The sequence below is a fragment of the Gobius niger genome (genome assembly GCF_951799975.1).
Source record: "Gobius niger genome assembly, chromosome: 7".
NCBI classification, from domain to species: Eukaryota; Metazoa; Chordata; class Actinopteri; order Gobiiformes; family Gobiidae; genus Gobius; species Gobius niger.
In genome coordinates this window covers 24,174,983-24,190,602 of record NC_136858.1, presented here as the reverse complement: position 1 = coordinate 24,190,602, position 15,620 = coordinate 24,174,983, and the positions used below count along the sequence as shown (strand labels likewise).

Sequence of the window (15,620 nt, the reverse complement as noted above, 5' to 3'; positions counted from 1 at the left end):
GCTGGTCATTGTGGAACACTCAGTCAACACAGCATACTTTTTTACTCAAGACAAAAGCGATTTTTTTTTTAGTCTTTGACTTAAATGTAGAGAGATTTGTCAGAAAGATACTTACGTTTGCTAAGTGAGCCAGTTCAATCTCCATGTGGGACTCTGTGGCTTTAGGCTCCGGGCGTACTGTCACAGCGATGACTTTAGAGTTTACAACAGTGTAGTTCCTGCGCAAAAGAATGACAAGATCAATGTGTAACGATCACTTTGAACAAGTCAGGTTGACAAAACAACTGAAAGTGACAATGATTTTACATATTCAGTGCCTCGCTTTATTCAGGCTTTTAAAACTACAGTATTTTAGGACACCTAGCCTTGATATCTTTGTAGTATAACTTGTGCACAACAGCAAACGTGCTAATCGATGCAGGTAAGAGAGTTTGGTTCCAGACAGGATTAGGACAAGTTAGGCGAATGCGTTGTATTGTTTGTAAAGCTCAATAGTGCGACTTTTATGGTTCATGTTATGATTCATTCATCTAACACCTCTCATATCCTGTATTCGTCATGTTGAGTGTGTGGTGTAGGATATGTGTCAAAGTTTTCTGTGTTCAAAGCATTATCGCCGCTGTTCTTGCAACCACCCAGTTCTTAAAGCTTATTAGCGTCTTAACATAAGGATTAGAATCAGTGGGAGTTTGGCTGGATCTTTATGGAAAGCTGGTATTAAAACTTAATTTTGCCCCAGACTGACATTTCTCAGCGTATATTTTGTGGATGTGGAGTGCGCCACGTCTCCTTCGGTTTTATCTGAAATTTGAAGTGCAAGTTAATTGAATATTTTGAAACCTTTCAGAGGTTATCTTCTGTGCCGCGGCTTCTTTTGAGAGCTAACCTCGGAAAATCTCAAGCATGAAGGAAAAGAGAAGTAAAAGCCGCCCATTAGAGGTACAGACGAGCATATATGTTTTTGTATGTTTGGCAGAGGCGATACTGAAAACATAAAAACAGTGTGATCAAAAGCTCCTGGGAATAGAAGTAAGACTCTTTAATAACGAGCATTATAGAGCCATGTTTTTCTTTTTTTTTTTAATGCCTCTCCAGCTACTCTATGGTTGACAGAATATTCTTTTTATTACAGGCAGAAGCACTTCCCACCAGGAGGAAAGCTGTCATGTTCACAAAGGAGCACAGAAGTGAGACTGCAGCTGCCCCTGTCCTCCCTGCACCACTCAGACACACTGTATTTCCTTCCAGATCCGTCAAGTCAGTTTCCTGTCCTATTAGAAATTTAAGAGTAGAGAAATCCATGGCATGAAGAAATATTAAAATATTTTAGAATGTTTGGTCCCAAAGTTCCTTTTTCCTCTTGGCCGCTCAATTCAAATCGCACTGGAACTTTGCAAAGGTTGCAGGTGGCCTATAATGACACTCTGCGTGTGCTTCTCAGGAGGCAGAGATGGACCAGTCCGACTGTTTTGTCACTGCTAGAATGAACACCCTGCATGCCACACTGCGGACACTAAAGCACAGTTTTATTTGTCGATGGAATAAGTCGGTGAATGCAGTAGTTGCGTCCCTGGTTGATGTCACCTGTAGTGCCATTCGCTATCAGTCGAGGATGTGGAAGCACTGCCTTTTTAAAGTGACTGTGTAATTGTTATGTTGTTGTTGTTGTTGGTTTTATTGTGTCCCCGGTCTCTTTGGACCTGTAATAAAGTTGAATTGAATTGAATATTGTGCGGTCTCAGGAGACACAGTTCTTTATTTGTTTCCCTGTGTTCAGTGCATTGCAAAGGCTTGAGAGGTTTAGAGGTTTAAAGGTTTAGAGCACATCTACAGTGGGAGGAAAAAGTATGTGAACCCTTTGGAATTTCTCCTGTGAATGTTTACATGTTATGGCCAATAAAAATATGACAACATGTAATTGCTTGGGTGGTATTAGTTTAAGCAGACACCGTTTACTCATCCTTGTGATTTTCATAAAGATCAGACCACATTTTATAACCAATTTAGGCAGAAATGGTAAGAAAGGTAAGAAATTCTAAAGGGGCACATACTTTTTCCTCCCACTGTATGCATGTATCCTCTTCATTGGTCTGCACCACAATAAATACTTCCATGACACTGCTACACTGATGCAAAGTTACAAAACACAACCTTTTTCTTAAAGGGACTGGATGCAAGTTGGTCATTTTATACTCACTACCGCCATCTCTGGTCATACTCGTAACTGCAGTTTCTATATTAAAGGGATATTTCAGGATTTTTAATATAGGGCCTCATTTCCTAGTTATTCAGAGGGTTGCTGATTTCTGGAGATATTTTTATTTTTGTAATTCATGCAGTTCTTATATTTGAAGAGCTACGTGGCGCTAGGCTTGAGCAAGGCTAGCGCATTTCTACGGTATCAGCTAGCCTGCATTAAAAACAGTCTGACCCACTCCACATAACTAGAAAATGAGGCCCTATCCTGAAATATCCCTTTAAGCTCGTGCATGACGGCACTTTGGACTTGAAGTAAAACCTTTTTGAGTGACAGTGCAGGATTTTAGAGGCAGTTGTGGTGAACAGGTCTGGGCTCATTCTACCTCTTAGGACATTGCTGGAACATGTAAGGGGAGGAAAATACATTATTTCAACATTTTTAAACTCTGTAAAGTCCCTTTAAGATTTTAAGTAAATAAACACATTCTTTCATCGCTCTACCTGGACAATGAATCATATCCAGACTGCAGGAAGGACCAGTGCTAAATCACACTGAAGTAAAGTACACGTTACATTTGTGGATAAAACGCATATTGTGTTATCATTGAGATTACACTATTGACACGTCATAACGCATTGCCTACTCCTTGCCCTTTTCTGAACAAAATCGCATTTGCTCAAGAGTCTTTGTGGCTATGTTCTACCTCAGACTCTAAGTAATGTCCATTCTGCACCACTGGCCACATGTGCACGGGGAGGACAGCTGGTCAGGGATGGTCCTGGGCTGACCGCTCTGTCCTTGGGGCAAGGGGTGCCAGGGACATGTGGACAAGGCTGTGACACCAGGTGTTTGTGTGACTCATCCCACCGCTTCATCCTCGCAATCATGTCAACTTTAATTAAGCCCATTCTTCACGCTGCAAGGAGTACGTCCACTGAAAAGGCGACAGGCAACAGACTAAAAGGTACCATCCGCCTTTGACTGCGCATATCGGATTCTGAATTTGGCCTGAAATCACATGTTGCAAATGTCAGAGACGGCCTGTTTTGGAGACTGCAGTGAATAATACGCAAACATCTGCGTCTCCCAAGGATCAAATCTGTCTCAGGTTTTCTCCTAGCCAGCAGAGATATGCTGCACTTACTGTGGTGACGGTAACATTAGTCCAAGCGTCTTGTACAGGACTGTTCCCAAAATGAAGACAGGGGATCCTTCCATATCTGCCAGGAAAAGAACAAGAACAGAGTATGTTCAAAAAAGTCCAGTAGCAGACGTACTATATAATTCAAGTACAATATTATGGTATCACTTTATTTCACAGCACCTTGATACATTGTAGCTACGGTAACTAAATTTAGTACAACTGTGTAATAACTTGTACCTATGGGTTAGATACACAGTGGAATAACTTATATTAGTACTTTGTTGTGTAAAAGGACACAAGACCTGGGTTAGGGCTTAAGGTTAGGGTTAGAGTTATGTCTTGTTACATTATGTACCTGCAAACTACAAATACAGTTCTTCTATTTCTATTGCTAATACCACTTTGTATAATAATACTACTACTACTACTACTACTACTACTACTACTACTACTACTACTACTACTACTACTACTACTACTACTACTACTACTACTACTACTACTAATAATAATAATAATAATGCTGCTTCGGTTTTATATAGCGCTTTTCTGGACACTCAAAGATGCTTTACATTGCATTATTCATTCATTCCATACTTGGTGGTGGTAAGCTACTATTGTAGCCACAGCTGCCCTGGGGTAGACTGACAGAAGCGAGGCAACCAGTCTGCGCCATCAGCCCCTCCGACCACCACCAACCACTCACTCACTCACTACATTCGCTAGGCTTCCTGGTGTTACTAAACGGTCTCCCATCCAAGCACCGACCAGGCCCTTCCCTGCTTAGCTTCCAAGGTCTGACGGGATTGGGCATCGCAAAGGCGGTATGGCCACAATAATAATAATAATAATAATTATAGTGTTGCTATTGCTCATAAATGCTCGGGCTATTATCCCAACTATCACAAAGACAGACAGACAGACAGACAGACAGACAGACAGACAGACAGACAGACAGACAGACAGACAGACAGACAGACAGACAGACAGACAGACAGACAGACAGACAGACAGACAGACAGACAGACAGACAGACAGACAGACACATAGAACATAGATACATAGATACATAGATACATACATAGATACATAGATACATACATAGATAGATAGATATAAATATAATATAGCTGTTACACATTACGTGCAACTGGAACGATGTAAAACACAGACAAGCCTATTCCCTCTGCAGACTTCACTCTTCATTAGAGTCAGCCTCTTGGTGTCTGTGTTGAGGCGCGTGCCATAGATTTAAAATCAATCCCGTTTTTTTTTTTTTCTGAGGCATATCCCACAAAAGACTGATTACACCAATTAGCCAGATTGTCGGCCTGTGTGGTCGCGGGCACACAGGAGACTGCTGAAAGGCGCTGAGTCAGGGGAATCTAGGAAAAGGCTAAGGCATTCTGAGGCTTCATTTACTCTCAGCACACCATTGCTAGAGGAGAATGGGGCTTTTTATATACACATTGTGCTCATCATTTTGAAGATTATGCAAAGCGTTTATTTATTTATTCTTTTGTTGTTGTTTTATTGCCTGCATTCAAAAAGTATTTTAAAACATAAGTTAGATGGCTCAGTTTAAGAGGTTGTGTCACTTTATGTATGTATGTATGTATCTATTATCGCTTAATTGGATTAATATGAACTAGTAACTATGAACTCTTTCTTTTTACTTGGGACTTGGACAATAAATATTCCGGCGTGTGCCCCCTCGAGGCTAGATACATTGAATTGCTGTAAAATATATTGACTTTTCCACAATTTCTTCCTCATTGATGCATACCGGCTACACTCTACATTTTAATACTTCAATAGCTCATTTCAGCCTTAAGATATATTAGCCCAGAAATAGGAAAGTCGCAGAGTCCAGTACATCATATTGTGGTGGTGTTTTGAGAGCAGAAGAGGGATGTGTTTCCTCCAGTGTTATACAGCACGGTGAGATATGCGCGCTGACAAACCTGCTGACTGTGAAACAAAGAGGCCCTTGGGGATGACCACTTTATCTTCGGAGTTCCTGGCCCAGTCGACCATGCCTTTACGACCCTTCATGGGGAAGTTGATGTCAGTCATCACCGATACGGCCGGCAGTCTCTGGATGCTGGCCACTGCGGGATAGGAACAAACGGAGCCGTGAAGAAATACTGATGATCAATAGGCCTCAGACTTTAGCGCCGCAGGTTGGAGGATTCACAGAGGGGGGAGAATTATGAGTAAGCGATTTGTGTGAGGAGGCGAATAAAATCTGATCAATTATGCATATAACTGGTTGAGGATATGGGCTGTGCTAATGCGGGGCACAGACGGCCAACATGAATAGAAGATGAACTGGAATAACTGCATTGTAAGGTAAAACATATTGCTTATCAAATGCTTGTGCGGCTGCTACTTGATATTAAGTATTTAACCTCTTAGCCCCCACCTGAACCGAGCACATTTTCCTCCAGTTTGGCTTTACCCAAATGTAAAAGTTTCTTGATAAAAAGTGTCAAAATATCAACACAAATAAGACGAAAAGAAAGGATGAAAATGCAACAAAAGGGCGACTAAAACTTGAGGAAAAAGCGATGAAAAAGTGACTTAAATGTGTGATGAAAACGCAACAAAACGTGACAAAAAAGTGATACTTAAAGGGACTATACAGAGTTTAAAAATGTAGTATTTTCATCCCCCTACATGTTCCTGCCATGTCCTAATGTGTAGAAGACCTGTTCACCACAACTGCTGCAAAAATGAGTTGTGTCCTGTTCACCACAACTGCCTCTAAAATCCTGCACTGTCACACAAAAAGTTGTTACTTCGAGTCCGAAGTGCCATCATGCACAAACTTATTAATATAGAAGCTGCAGTTGCGCATAAGACCTGAGGTGGCAGTAGTGAGCATAAAATGACCAACTTGCATCTAGTCTCTTTAAGTGACAAAAACGTGACAAAAAAGCCACAAAAGAGCAACAAAAAACTGACAGAAAGCAATGAAAATGTATCAAAAATGTTTTGAAAACCCAGCAAAAAAATAAATGTCAAAAAAGTGATGACAACGTGAAGAAAAAGATCAGTTTAGATGAGTTTTGTTCGTCTTAGCTTTCGAATGAAGCCTATAGGCTGTGACCTTATGGATTTGGGTAACGCTGATTTGGAGGAAATGTACTCGGTTAAGGCGGGGGTTGAGAGGTTAAAGACTCCATAAATAATTCAAAAACTAACACAAAAATAAAGTGCTGTAGGGCATTATGAATATATTACAGAAACAGCAACAGAAACAGTGCACATTTTCAATTATATACATTTTATGACATTCCTAAGCACTTTGTCTTAAAAAAGTATAAAACACAATCTGAGTCCGTCCATCTTAAGTGCACCTGGACAATGCCCCTGAAGAATGACTGTAAACACAATGTTGAGTAGTTTGATCAAAAGTTCAGCAGCAGCAGTGATGTGCCCTGTGGCCTCTTCCCTCCTCGTAGTTGCTGATTTGCTCCCTGCTCTGACAGCACTGCCACTCACTGGAGCTGCACTTGGATGTTTGAGTGGAGTACTATAGTCTGGGTTTTGAGAGATGTCAGCGAAATCCCTCCAGCTCTTAATGCATTCATTACACAGTGCCATAAAAAAGGGCATCACAGCGACAACTGACATGTGCCAAAGAGAGGACAGGTAATCTCCTTAATCACTGCTCCTCTCCGCACTCCACTTTGGAGCTGTGGAAAAGACCGGTCTGAGAGGCACTGACAGGAAATGGAAAAGACCACGACATTACAAGGGACAGAAGAAAGAAATACTATAGTCCTCTATGTGCTATCAGAGTGGTTTTTTGAGCGTCTGGTTGCAGCTCAAAATGTATTGCCTCAGCCATAATAAAAAAAAATAGGATAAAGAGACAGCCTGGAGAGGAAACAAAACTTCTTTAAACATAGACAATGCAAGGCCAATACTAAATACTAAAACAAGGATTAAAATAAAGGAATAAAAAAGTGATATACAGTAAGTGTATTGCTGGGGTAGGTGTAAAAGTATTTAACAGAGTATACCACTACTTTAGGGCACTCTAGCAGTATAACAAATGTTGTTTTATTCACGTTTAATATATTGTAAACTCTGATATGTGTGTGAAAAACACTGCCCATCTAAATACAAAGCATTTGCATCAATTTCATGAACTCAGGCTACTTATCAAGCATTTATGTGACAGTGACCCTGCAAAATGACCCTGCAATTTGTGAAATGTGCCTATAAACTGGTCCCTGTGAAGAAGAGGGATATTTTAAATATGTTTGAAAAGTTTCGATATATTAACAATTAACATATTAATTCTTCCTCTTTCATTGTTTGTAATCAAGCACTCATATATAGGGTCTTTAAATATATACGTAAATACGTAAAGTTAAAAGTAGTAGTAGGGGAGACTGGGGCTATTTGTCGCGGGGTAATTTGTCACATTGCTTTTTATAGCCACACAGGAGGGCACCGTACACTGGTACTGATATATAATATGTGTATTGGTATCCCTCTTGTCTTCCAATAATAACTTTCTCATTTGGACTGAAGACATGAGGACAGGACACATTTGAATTGTTTTTATGCCTTTTCCCAAACTTTACTGTTTGGGTTATTTCTGTAATGAGAGCTTTCCTTTTGTTAGTGCCTTAAACAAAAGACACTGATCTGAAAGACACAGATGTTAGCTTCGATTTGAGCTGTTTTAGAGCTAGCATGCTACAGCCGTTTGTTAGCTAGCTTACATTGTTCATAAAGTGAACACTTGGGGTTATTTGTCACATGGGGTATAACATGGTCGGACATTTTTTTCTTTTGTGTCTATTATGTTTTTCTGATCACTTTACTTTAACATCAGCTTTTATGTTTGGGTCAATTTGTACACCTCTTAAATAATTTAACAAATGTGTTCAAACAGTTTGTTCAAATGAGTGTCATGAACACATCTGGCATTGCATTGCAACTGTTTTAAAACGTATTTTGTCCTTTTATCTCAAAAAGCAAAAAAGGTACAAAGGTTTATTAAATTTCAAGTTAACCGAAACAACTCCATTCAAAAGAATAGTGATAACCAACCCCACGCCCTGTGACAACTTGCCCCGCACATGGTCACACATTATTATTATTATTATTGCATATTATATATGATAGAACAAAGAAAGCAACGTCTACTTCAAGTCAAGGGTTCAAGCTTTCATTTAATGCAGGTCTGACTCTTGTGGGATATTCTGTCAGCAGCAAACTCTAGAAAAAAAAAAGTGACAAATAGCCCCGTATTCCCCTATCATTCCATTTCTACAAATGCACAGGATTAAAGTTGTTCTGCCATGCAAAGTAAACACGTTATAGTATGTACCGTAGGTTTTACCATGTCTTGGGCCAGATTCATGGTCAGTAACTTAACAAATTGCTTAATGTGCATGTTTTCAGCCGCAGTTGGAGAAACACGGTGCTATTACATGCCTAGTCCTAGTCAGGCAGCAGTGGCTTGTCTTTTGAGCGAAGGGAATCTCCCGCTAATACCAGCAATGATGCCAAAGCCCTATTGTTCCCCTGTTCTTTTGGAGAATAATACAATTTGGATCTTAGTGAGATGATGGAGTGGAATGCGTCGCAGTGGAGTTTGACTGTGGGCTGGGAATGAAATTACGATGCCGCACGAGTCCTGACATTTGAGGAGGGGGGGAAAAAAACACTTTTCTGAGGAGCAGATGTTCAGAGGAGTAGAGGTATAAATATATTACATTTGTGGGTTTTTAGTCAAAGGGCAGACTGGGAAACACAACAGGGAGCACAGCAAACTGTCGCTCAGAATTGTGGGTGATTCTCTGAGCCAATGGGGCTTAGAAAGAACAATAAAAGTCTTAATTTAGCTCAGTGTTGTGTTTAAGTTTACTCCTTATGGCTGGGAAATGATGACATTACTCAATTTGCCTCCCAGAAGAGTCGACATTAGGCAAATTGAGCAAACAATGTACACATCTTTGTGTAAATTAGAGAGCCACTGTAGCCGTCATATACTTGTATAAGTGTTTTCAATCACAATTAACGTTGAGGCATCTCCGCGGTTGTAAAGTACATTGAGAGTCTGGACTGTAACACCAAAAGTCTGATGTATTGCACTGATGTGAGAAGAGTTTTAATTCCCAAATGTGAACTATGGAGCGGGAAACGGCATGCACAGAAAAGGGAGTTTTAATGCATTATATGGCAACAATTTCCCACAATCACATTGTTTCTGTGTGGTGGCATTCTGCATTTTCTTGAATTACTTTATTACTTTATTTATTCGTTGTGATCCAATTTGGTATTTATTTTTGGAAACACAATAGGACAATAATACATAAATGAAAAACATTTGGTTTGGATCCATGACTTCATTTTCCTACGGAGATGGGCTGCAGACCAGTCGCAGGCCAAGTCCCCTTTAAGCTTACAATTACAGCTTTGAAAAATGATTAACTAGAAATTGGGGCTTGAGGGATGTGGTTCAAATGGTAAGTATTGCAGCTTGTTAAGAATGTCTTAATTTCTTGCACTATGTCCTGGTATTGTCCTTCTAAGTGTTTGCCTGTGAGGAAACAGAACAAGCCCTGAGCACTTTGTAATCAAGGTTATTTGACTAAAAGTAGTAGGACACAGGACGCTGCAGCGGTGACAGCCAGTATTTATCTAAGTGTCAGGAGGCTGCCATAAATTAGTGACGAAATGATGCTGCAATATCTTACTGAGCCAGATGCTCTTCTCTTGGCCACTACCTTTGTCTCTCACAAAACTTTCCATTCCACTTTAATCAAAATGGCCGCAGTGCTGCGAGTGCTGAGAGCAGGAAGAAGAGAGACCCAGATCCTGTAAAAAAGACTATCAATTAACAATACGTTTTTAAATCACATGCGATTAAAATAAGGCTGCTTTTGTGTTTCTCAACAAAATCTGTGCAGACAGAAAATGGATTAGCAGCTAAAATCTGGAACAGTCTTGATGAGGCTGTGATGTTCAAATCCAGAATGAAAACTGTTATTTTTACATGTGCATAAAACAACTGAAAGTTAATTTTCATATTGATGTTTTATGGATTGATCTGCCTTCTTGTAAAGCACTTTGACTTGCCCTGTGTATGAATTGTGCTCTACAAATAAGTGTTTAAACTTGTGCTTTGATCAGAACGTATCATTGTAACATGACCTTTATCTTCCCAGGAAAGACCCAAAGAGCTTCAGAATCTTCAGGGGAGTCCTGGTCCCAGAGGAAATTTGCTTTTTTTCTGTGGTAGTGGAAACCGAATCACCCGGAGGAACCCTTTACAGAAACGGGGGGAACATGCAAACTCCACCTAAAGCTTTTAGTTGCCACCCACAACCTACAACGTGAATTAAATAAAGTAAGATGAACTAAAGCATGTATGTGTAAAAGTAATGGGGGGGGATCTCAATTCAATTGCAAATTAGATCCAAATGGTTACCAGGCCCACACAACAAGCCCAAAATGTTTCCTGGCTAAGCTTAACAGCAGTATGCATGGCTTATTCTGAGTAAAAGGCTTAGCTGTCAATTTGGAGCTGAAATGGCTTTCTTATTGTGTGTAAAGCACGGGTCATGTGTTAATGCTTTTTGGAGAATAAAGAGGAGGAGGCGGTGGCAATGAGATTGGATGGCTTCCATTAAGCCAAATTGGAATCAGTATGGTTTCAAATGGGAGCGCGTTACTGAAATACTCTCACGTCGATGCAGGAAGCCATTAATGCTCAGCTCATGAGAGGCATTCAAAGCTTATTTCCCAACATCCGTTACTTAATTATAACTCGCGCAGTGTCTTATAATAGCATTCCGATATCTATTGTATTTGCACTGTAGGGCCGATTTATCTCTCCAACGCACACACATACATTGGGCGTTGGACCGGCTCTAAATGGGTCAAATGTCAGGACGTTATGAGGAATGCGAGAAATGGACCTCACTTCTCCAGAGGAATTGCGAGGCTGCGCGGCTTTACATGCTCATATTCGCACGCATGAATAAGTCAAAGGCACACTTCTATTATTCCATCCCCGGTAAGATAGCATTTATGGCTGAGTAGGAAATGCAATACCGCAGAGACCAGCCTGGAGCCAGCAAGAAATGCGTCTGTGTGTGTGTGTGTGTGTGTGTGACAAAAGCTGAAAAAGCTAACAGGAGCATTAAGGGCGAAAACTATCCCCTGCACCCCGAGACTCTTTTTAAGCAACAAAAGCCAAATTGAGACTCCGTAATCAGTGGTGCGTAACAACAACAACAAAAAATGTCCCCAAACTCAGTGCTGTTTAACAGGCTCTAGTTTAAAATTGCTGAATAATGCTTTGCCAAAGGAAGGCCCTTAGTTGTACAGCTTTAATACTACCCACAAGATACAGTAAAGTTGAAAAAAAGGGAGAAAAAAAAATCTTAACAAAGCATTTAGGAGATAGTATGGTTAAGAAAAGACATATTTTTCCTCATCATAGTATTTAAGTGTTGCATATTGTTGAGTTAATGGTAGCCAGAGAGAATCCACCTCTCGCTGAACCCTAAAAATTGGCATTCATCATACGCATGAAGATCACACACTCACTTCTCATTAACTTTATTGATAGGCTGTAATTTTAACCCCACCACACACAACGTTTATCCTAATTTAATGATAGCAGGGAATCAGCAGCAGCAGTGCGCGAGTGTAAGAGTGCGCATTGTGCAGAAAGAGATGATAAAATGTGGTGGAGACAGGCTTCTTACCCAAGTTGCCAGTCATTAGATAGGCGTTGTGGAAATCTTTCATCCCCAGTCCGACTATGTGGATGAATTCTTCAATGACCTGCATGAGCTCCACTGCACCCGGGTAGATCTACAGGACATAGCAAGGGGGGGGGGAGACATGATGACACTTCAGATTTTCAGGATCGTGGCCAAGATTCGAGAGGGCTGACGGAAATCCGTCCAAAATGCAACAGTAAAAGAAAGATGAAAGAGACTACACTAGAGTCTGTCAGGACAGAACTACGCAAAAGGATGTGTGATGTGTGTGGACTGAGGTCTAAAATGAATCGAAAAGGAGAAAAAAGGGGGACATTTCAATTTGACCATTCTTAACGTGCAATGTGTGATTGTAGAAATAAAATGTACCGTTAAATTAAAAGGTTTTCTTCAAAGTTAACTACACTATGTTTTGAAAATATTGTAGTATGTAAAGAAGAAAAAAAGCATTTATGGTTTAGCCAGAATACTTAAAGGTTGTGACGACAAAAGCTCTTTACCCTACTACAGTGTGAGATTTCAGCACCATGGACAGTGCAGCTGGCTGAACAATAGCACCGCCGCTCAGGACAGCGTGCCTCTGCGTATCTCAGTCAATAAATCAAAGACCCCCTGATTCAATAAGTGACCCAGAACAAATCGCAGCATTATCCTTGCTGCTCATTTGAACGTGATGGGTCAGATCTAATAAGAGGTTTTGATTCAACTGACCTTTAACTCCAATAACGCTGCAATGACAGTACGATTGTGTGCAGTGTATTGAAATAAAACATGGGCCTATCCTTTAATGAAATCGAACATGTTGTTGTATCACATCTGACATTGTTGTGCAGGGACATAATGTGTCTGTGCTGGGATGAAGTCATGTGGCGGTAAAAGGACTTGAAGCAGTATTTCAAAATTGGCATATCCTTGAATGTTGTACAGTTCTGTGCTGTTTCAAAGTATATTGATTACTGAAAAATAATTGAAGTAATCATGAGCCCTTTGGTAACAAACAACAAATCAATTTCATGTGTGCAATTATCAGAGACGGATTAGAAAAGATTAGTGACACTATAAACAATCAAGATGACTTCTAGAAATCTCTAACTAAATCTTACAAGGTAGAACAAAATATCATTCTGTACAAGGAATAAAATAGAATGTGGCCTTACAATGATGAGGTTAGACAGATGACTAATGCCTTTGAGTGACATTTAGCAATTAGCACGTCCCTGAATGCTCCTATTCCACAGCCCTAGAGGCAGGTATTTCCCCCCATTGTGCAGCACCTACTGTAGCTTCACACTGTTTGGCACATGCCTTGACATGTGCCGGGACTTAGCCTAGCGAGCCATCACAGGAGCTGGAGTTGAGAGCCCGTGACACAGCAGAGTGAAAGCCATAGTGGGGGAGAAAAGCACATCACGTCTCCCCTTCCGGCATGTCTGACGCACAGTGCAGTCACGCTTGTTCGCTCAACCCGTCTCCATGGCAACGGCGGGATGTGAAAATGGCTGCGGTGTATTCGGCGTAAGGGTGCTCTTCCTCTCCTCGCCATGGAAACAGTGACAGGAGGTGAATATATAGTGATCTGCGAGTGCGGCTAGTAAAAAGCTCATAGTGAGGCCTTCATGTGAGCGTTTCAAATGTTCACACAGTCACACAGTGTGTGGGCTGCCATGAAGGCTCAGCTCAGGACATTCATTAATTCAAGAAAAAAAAGGAGCGAGCGAGAGAAATGTATTAGGGCAAAGTCCAGGCATCATCTGTCCAAATCAGGCGACAGGCCTGAGCCAGTGTCCACAAACGGGAGCCGGGCAAATTAAAAATGGCAGAAATAATTAACCCTGTCACATGGCTCCTCTTGGTGTTCAGTCACACTGGGCTTTTTTCGTCTCCTATACTCTTCTGTGATGTGTCTGCCTCGCTCTGATGCCTTCCTGAAGACAAAAGTGCTTACTGGAGAGCTCTGTTGAGCGACACTCTCCGTTTGGACCTGCCAAGCTAAAGCTGCAGTGAGTAAACACCTAATTACTGCCTGCAGAGACAGCCAAGACTGGCACAGTCGGCGCACTTTGAACTGCTCTACATCCCACCAGCTTTACCCTGAGATGCAGGGACAAAACGTGTGGAATCTGGCAGATTTAAGGACATCCCCTCAGTACTCCGTCGAAACAGGTGAGGCCTAATTTAAGTCAATTTAGCAGCGAAGGTGACAAGAGAGCAGCTGCCCTCCGCACGCTCAGTCATCACAGATGCTCTCCCTGTCAGAGCCGGCTGTGTGTGATTCAGGGTTCAGGGAGAGCAGACACCAGTGGCAGTTTGGAAAACAAGAGTTGCCACCTCTTGAGCTGAGAGATGTGTCCAACAGAGGACGTAGCCAGGAGCCGATCTCGATGGATAAACAGCCTGTCAGAAATCTGTTGCAGTGTACATTACTGCAAAGCTGCCACAACATTTGCCCTGCATCTTGTTTTGCGAATGACTCCCTGTCCAATTAGGGTGTAACATAAAATGCATAGGCTTCTTCTATTATCACAACAATGCAAGGCCTGTTTGTTTTTGACATACATCATTTTTATTAATACTGCCAGCATTGATTTGTATCATGACATGAAAGCTGTGTGTGTGTGTGTGTGCCTGAGGAATAGGCCTCGCAGCGTTAATGTCTGTTTGTGACTGTGCTGCTGCCCCCAAGTGGCGGTCTGGAGAAGTGCCAGTCCAAATGAGGCCAGATGTCGCAGCAGCATAATGACCGCTTCCAACAGTTCAGGGGAGTGTGACACACATCCCATCACCTCATTACACACTATTTACCTCAGTCTTTGCCACTGTGGAGCTGTTGCAGGTTATGACAAGATAAGACTGTGCATGCACCTTAAATTATTTACTGAGCCCACATGAACACACTTACCTTTTGTGCATCTTCCCATTTGTCCTTGTTCTCCTCCTCCAAAAGGTTGCTGATTATTTGAAAGAAGTTCTGTGGTGACAAAGAACAAAACTGTATCATTCCCTCCCTCCCACACACACACACACATTCACACACACGGATTACCGCCACTGCAGCAAGATGCGTTTGAATTACGGCAGATAAACACTGTGTACTTAAGGGCTGTTATAGATAATGCTGTGACTGCAGGGAATCACACATTTCTATAAGAGAATAATGACAATCCCTGCGGTGCATCGCACAACCAGGAAATTTGCCAGTGAAGCCATGATGACGCCGATCAGGAGAAAGGCTTAGGATCAGGGCTGGCAAAAACACACCTCACACCCCCCGCAGCGCACAGCCTACACTTGGTGCTTTAAGAGAAACGCTCAACTGCAATCAGAGGCGAGATGAAAGGGAATGTTTGAGCAGCCGCGTGGATTGTCTTCGGCGGATGTGAAACTGGGGCTGCTCGTGGGGTGCATGCCTCGAGTGGTAATAGGACCCCTGTCTGATCTTTAGCCTTGTTATTTTGTCTGGTCCACTGTGTGCCTAAAGCAGTGGCTCTCTCTCTTGACACAGGCTATCTTGTTT

The 15,620-nt window shown here is 41.5% G+C and overlaps 1 protein-coding gene across 9 annotated transcripts in view; it reads right to left on the bottom strand.

Moving 5' to 3' along the window:
* Nucleotides 1-15,620, bottom strand: part of adgrb3 (adhesion G protein-coupled receptor B3) — a 117,036-nt gene that overhangs the window by 33,222 nt on the left and 68,194 nt on the right. For all 9 annotated transcript variants that reach the window (XM_079560070.1, XM_079560068.1, XM_079560071.1 and 6 more), the window contains 5 exons: nt 15,006-15,074; nt 12,089-12,197; nt 5,309-5,455; nt 3,345-3,420; nt 116-218 (listed from right to left, as the gene is read on the bottom strand). In XM_079560070.1, coding sequence (XP_079416196.1) covers nt 116-218; nt 3,345-3,420; nt 5,309-5,455; nt 12,089-12,197; nt 15,006-15,074 — 504 coding nt within the window. The remainder of the gene's footprint in view (nt 1-115; nt 219-3,344; nt 3,421-5,308; nt 5,456-12,088; nt 12,198-15,005; nt 15,075-15,620) is intronic.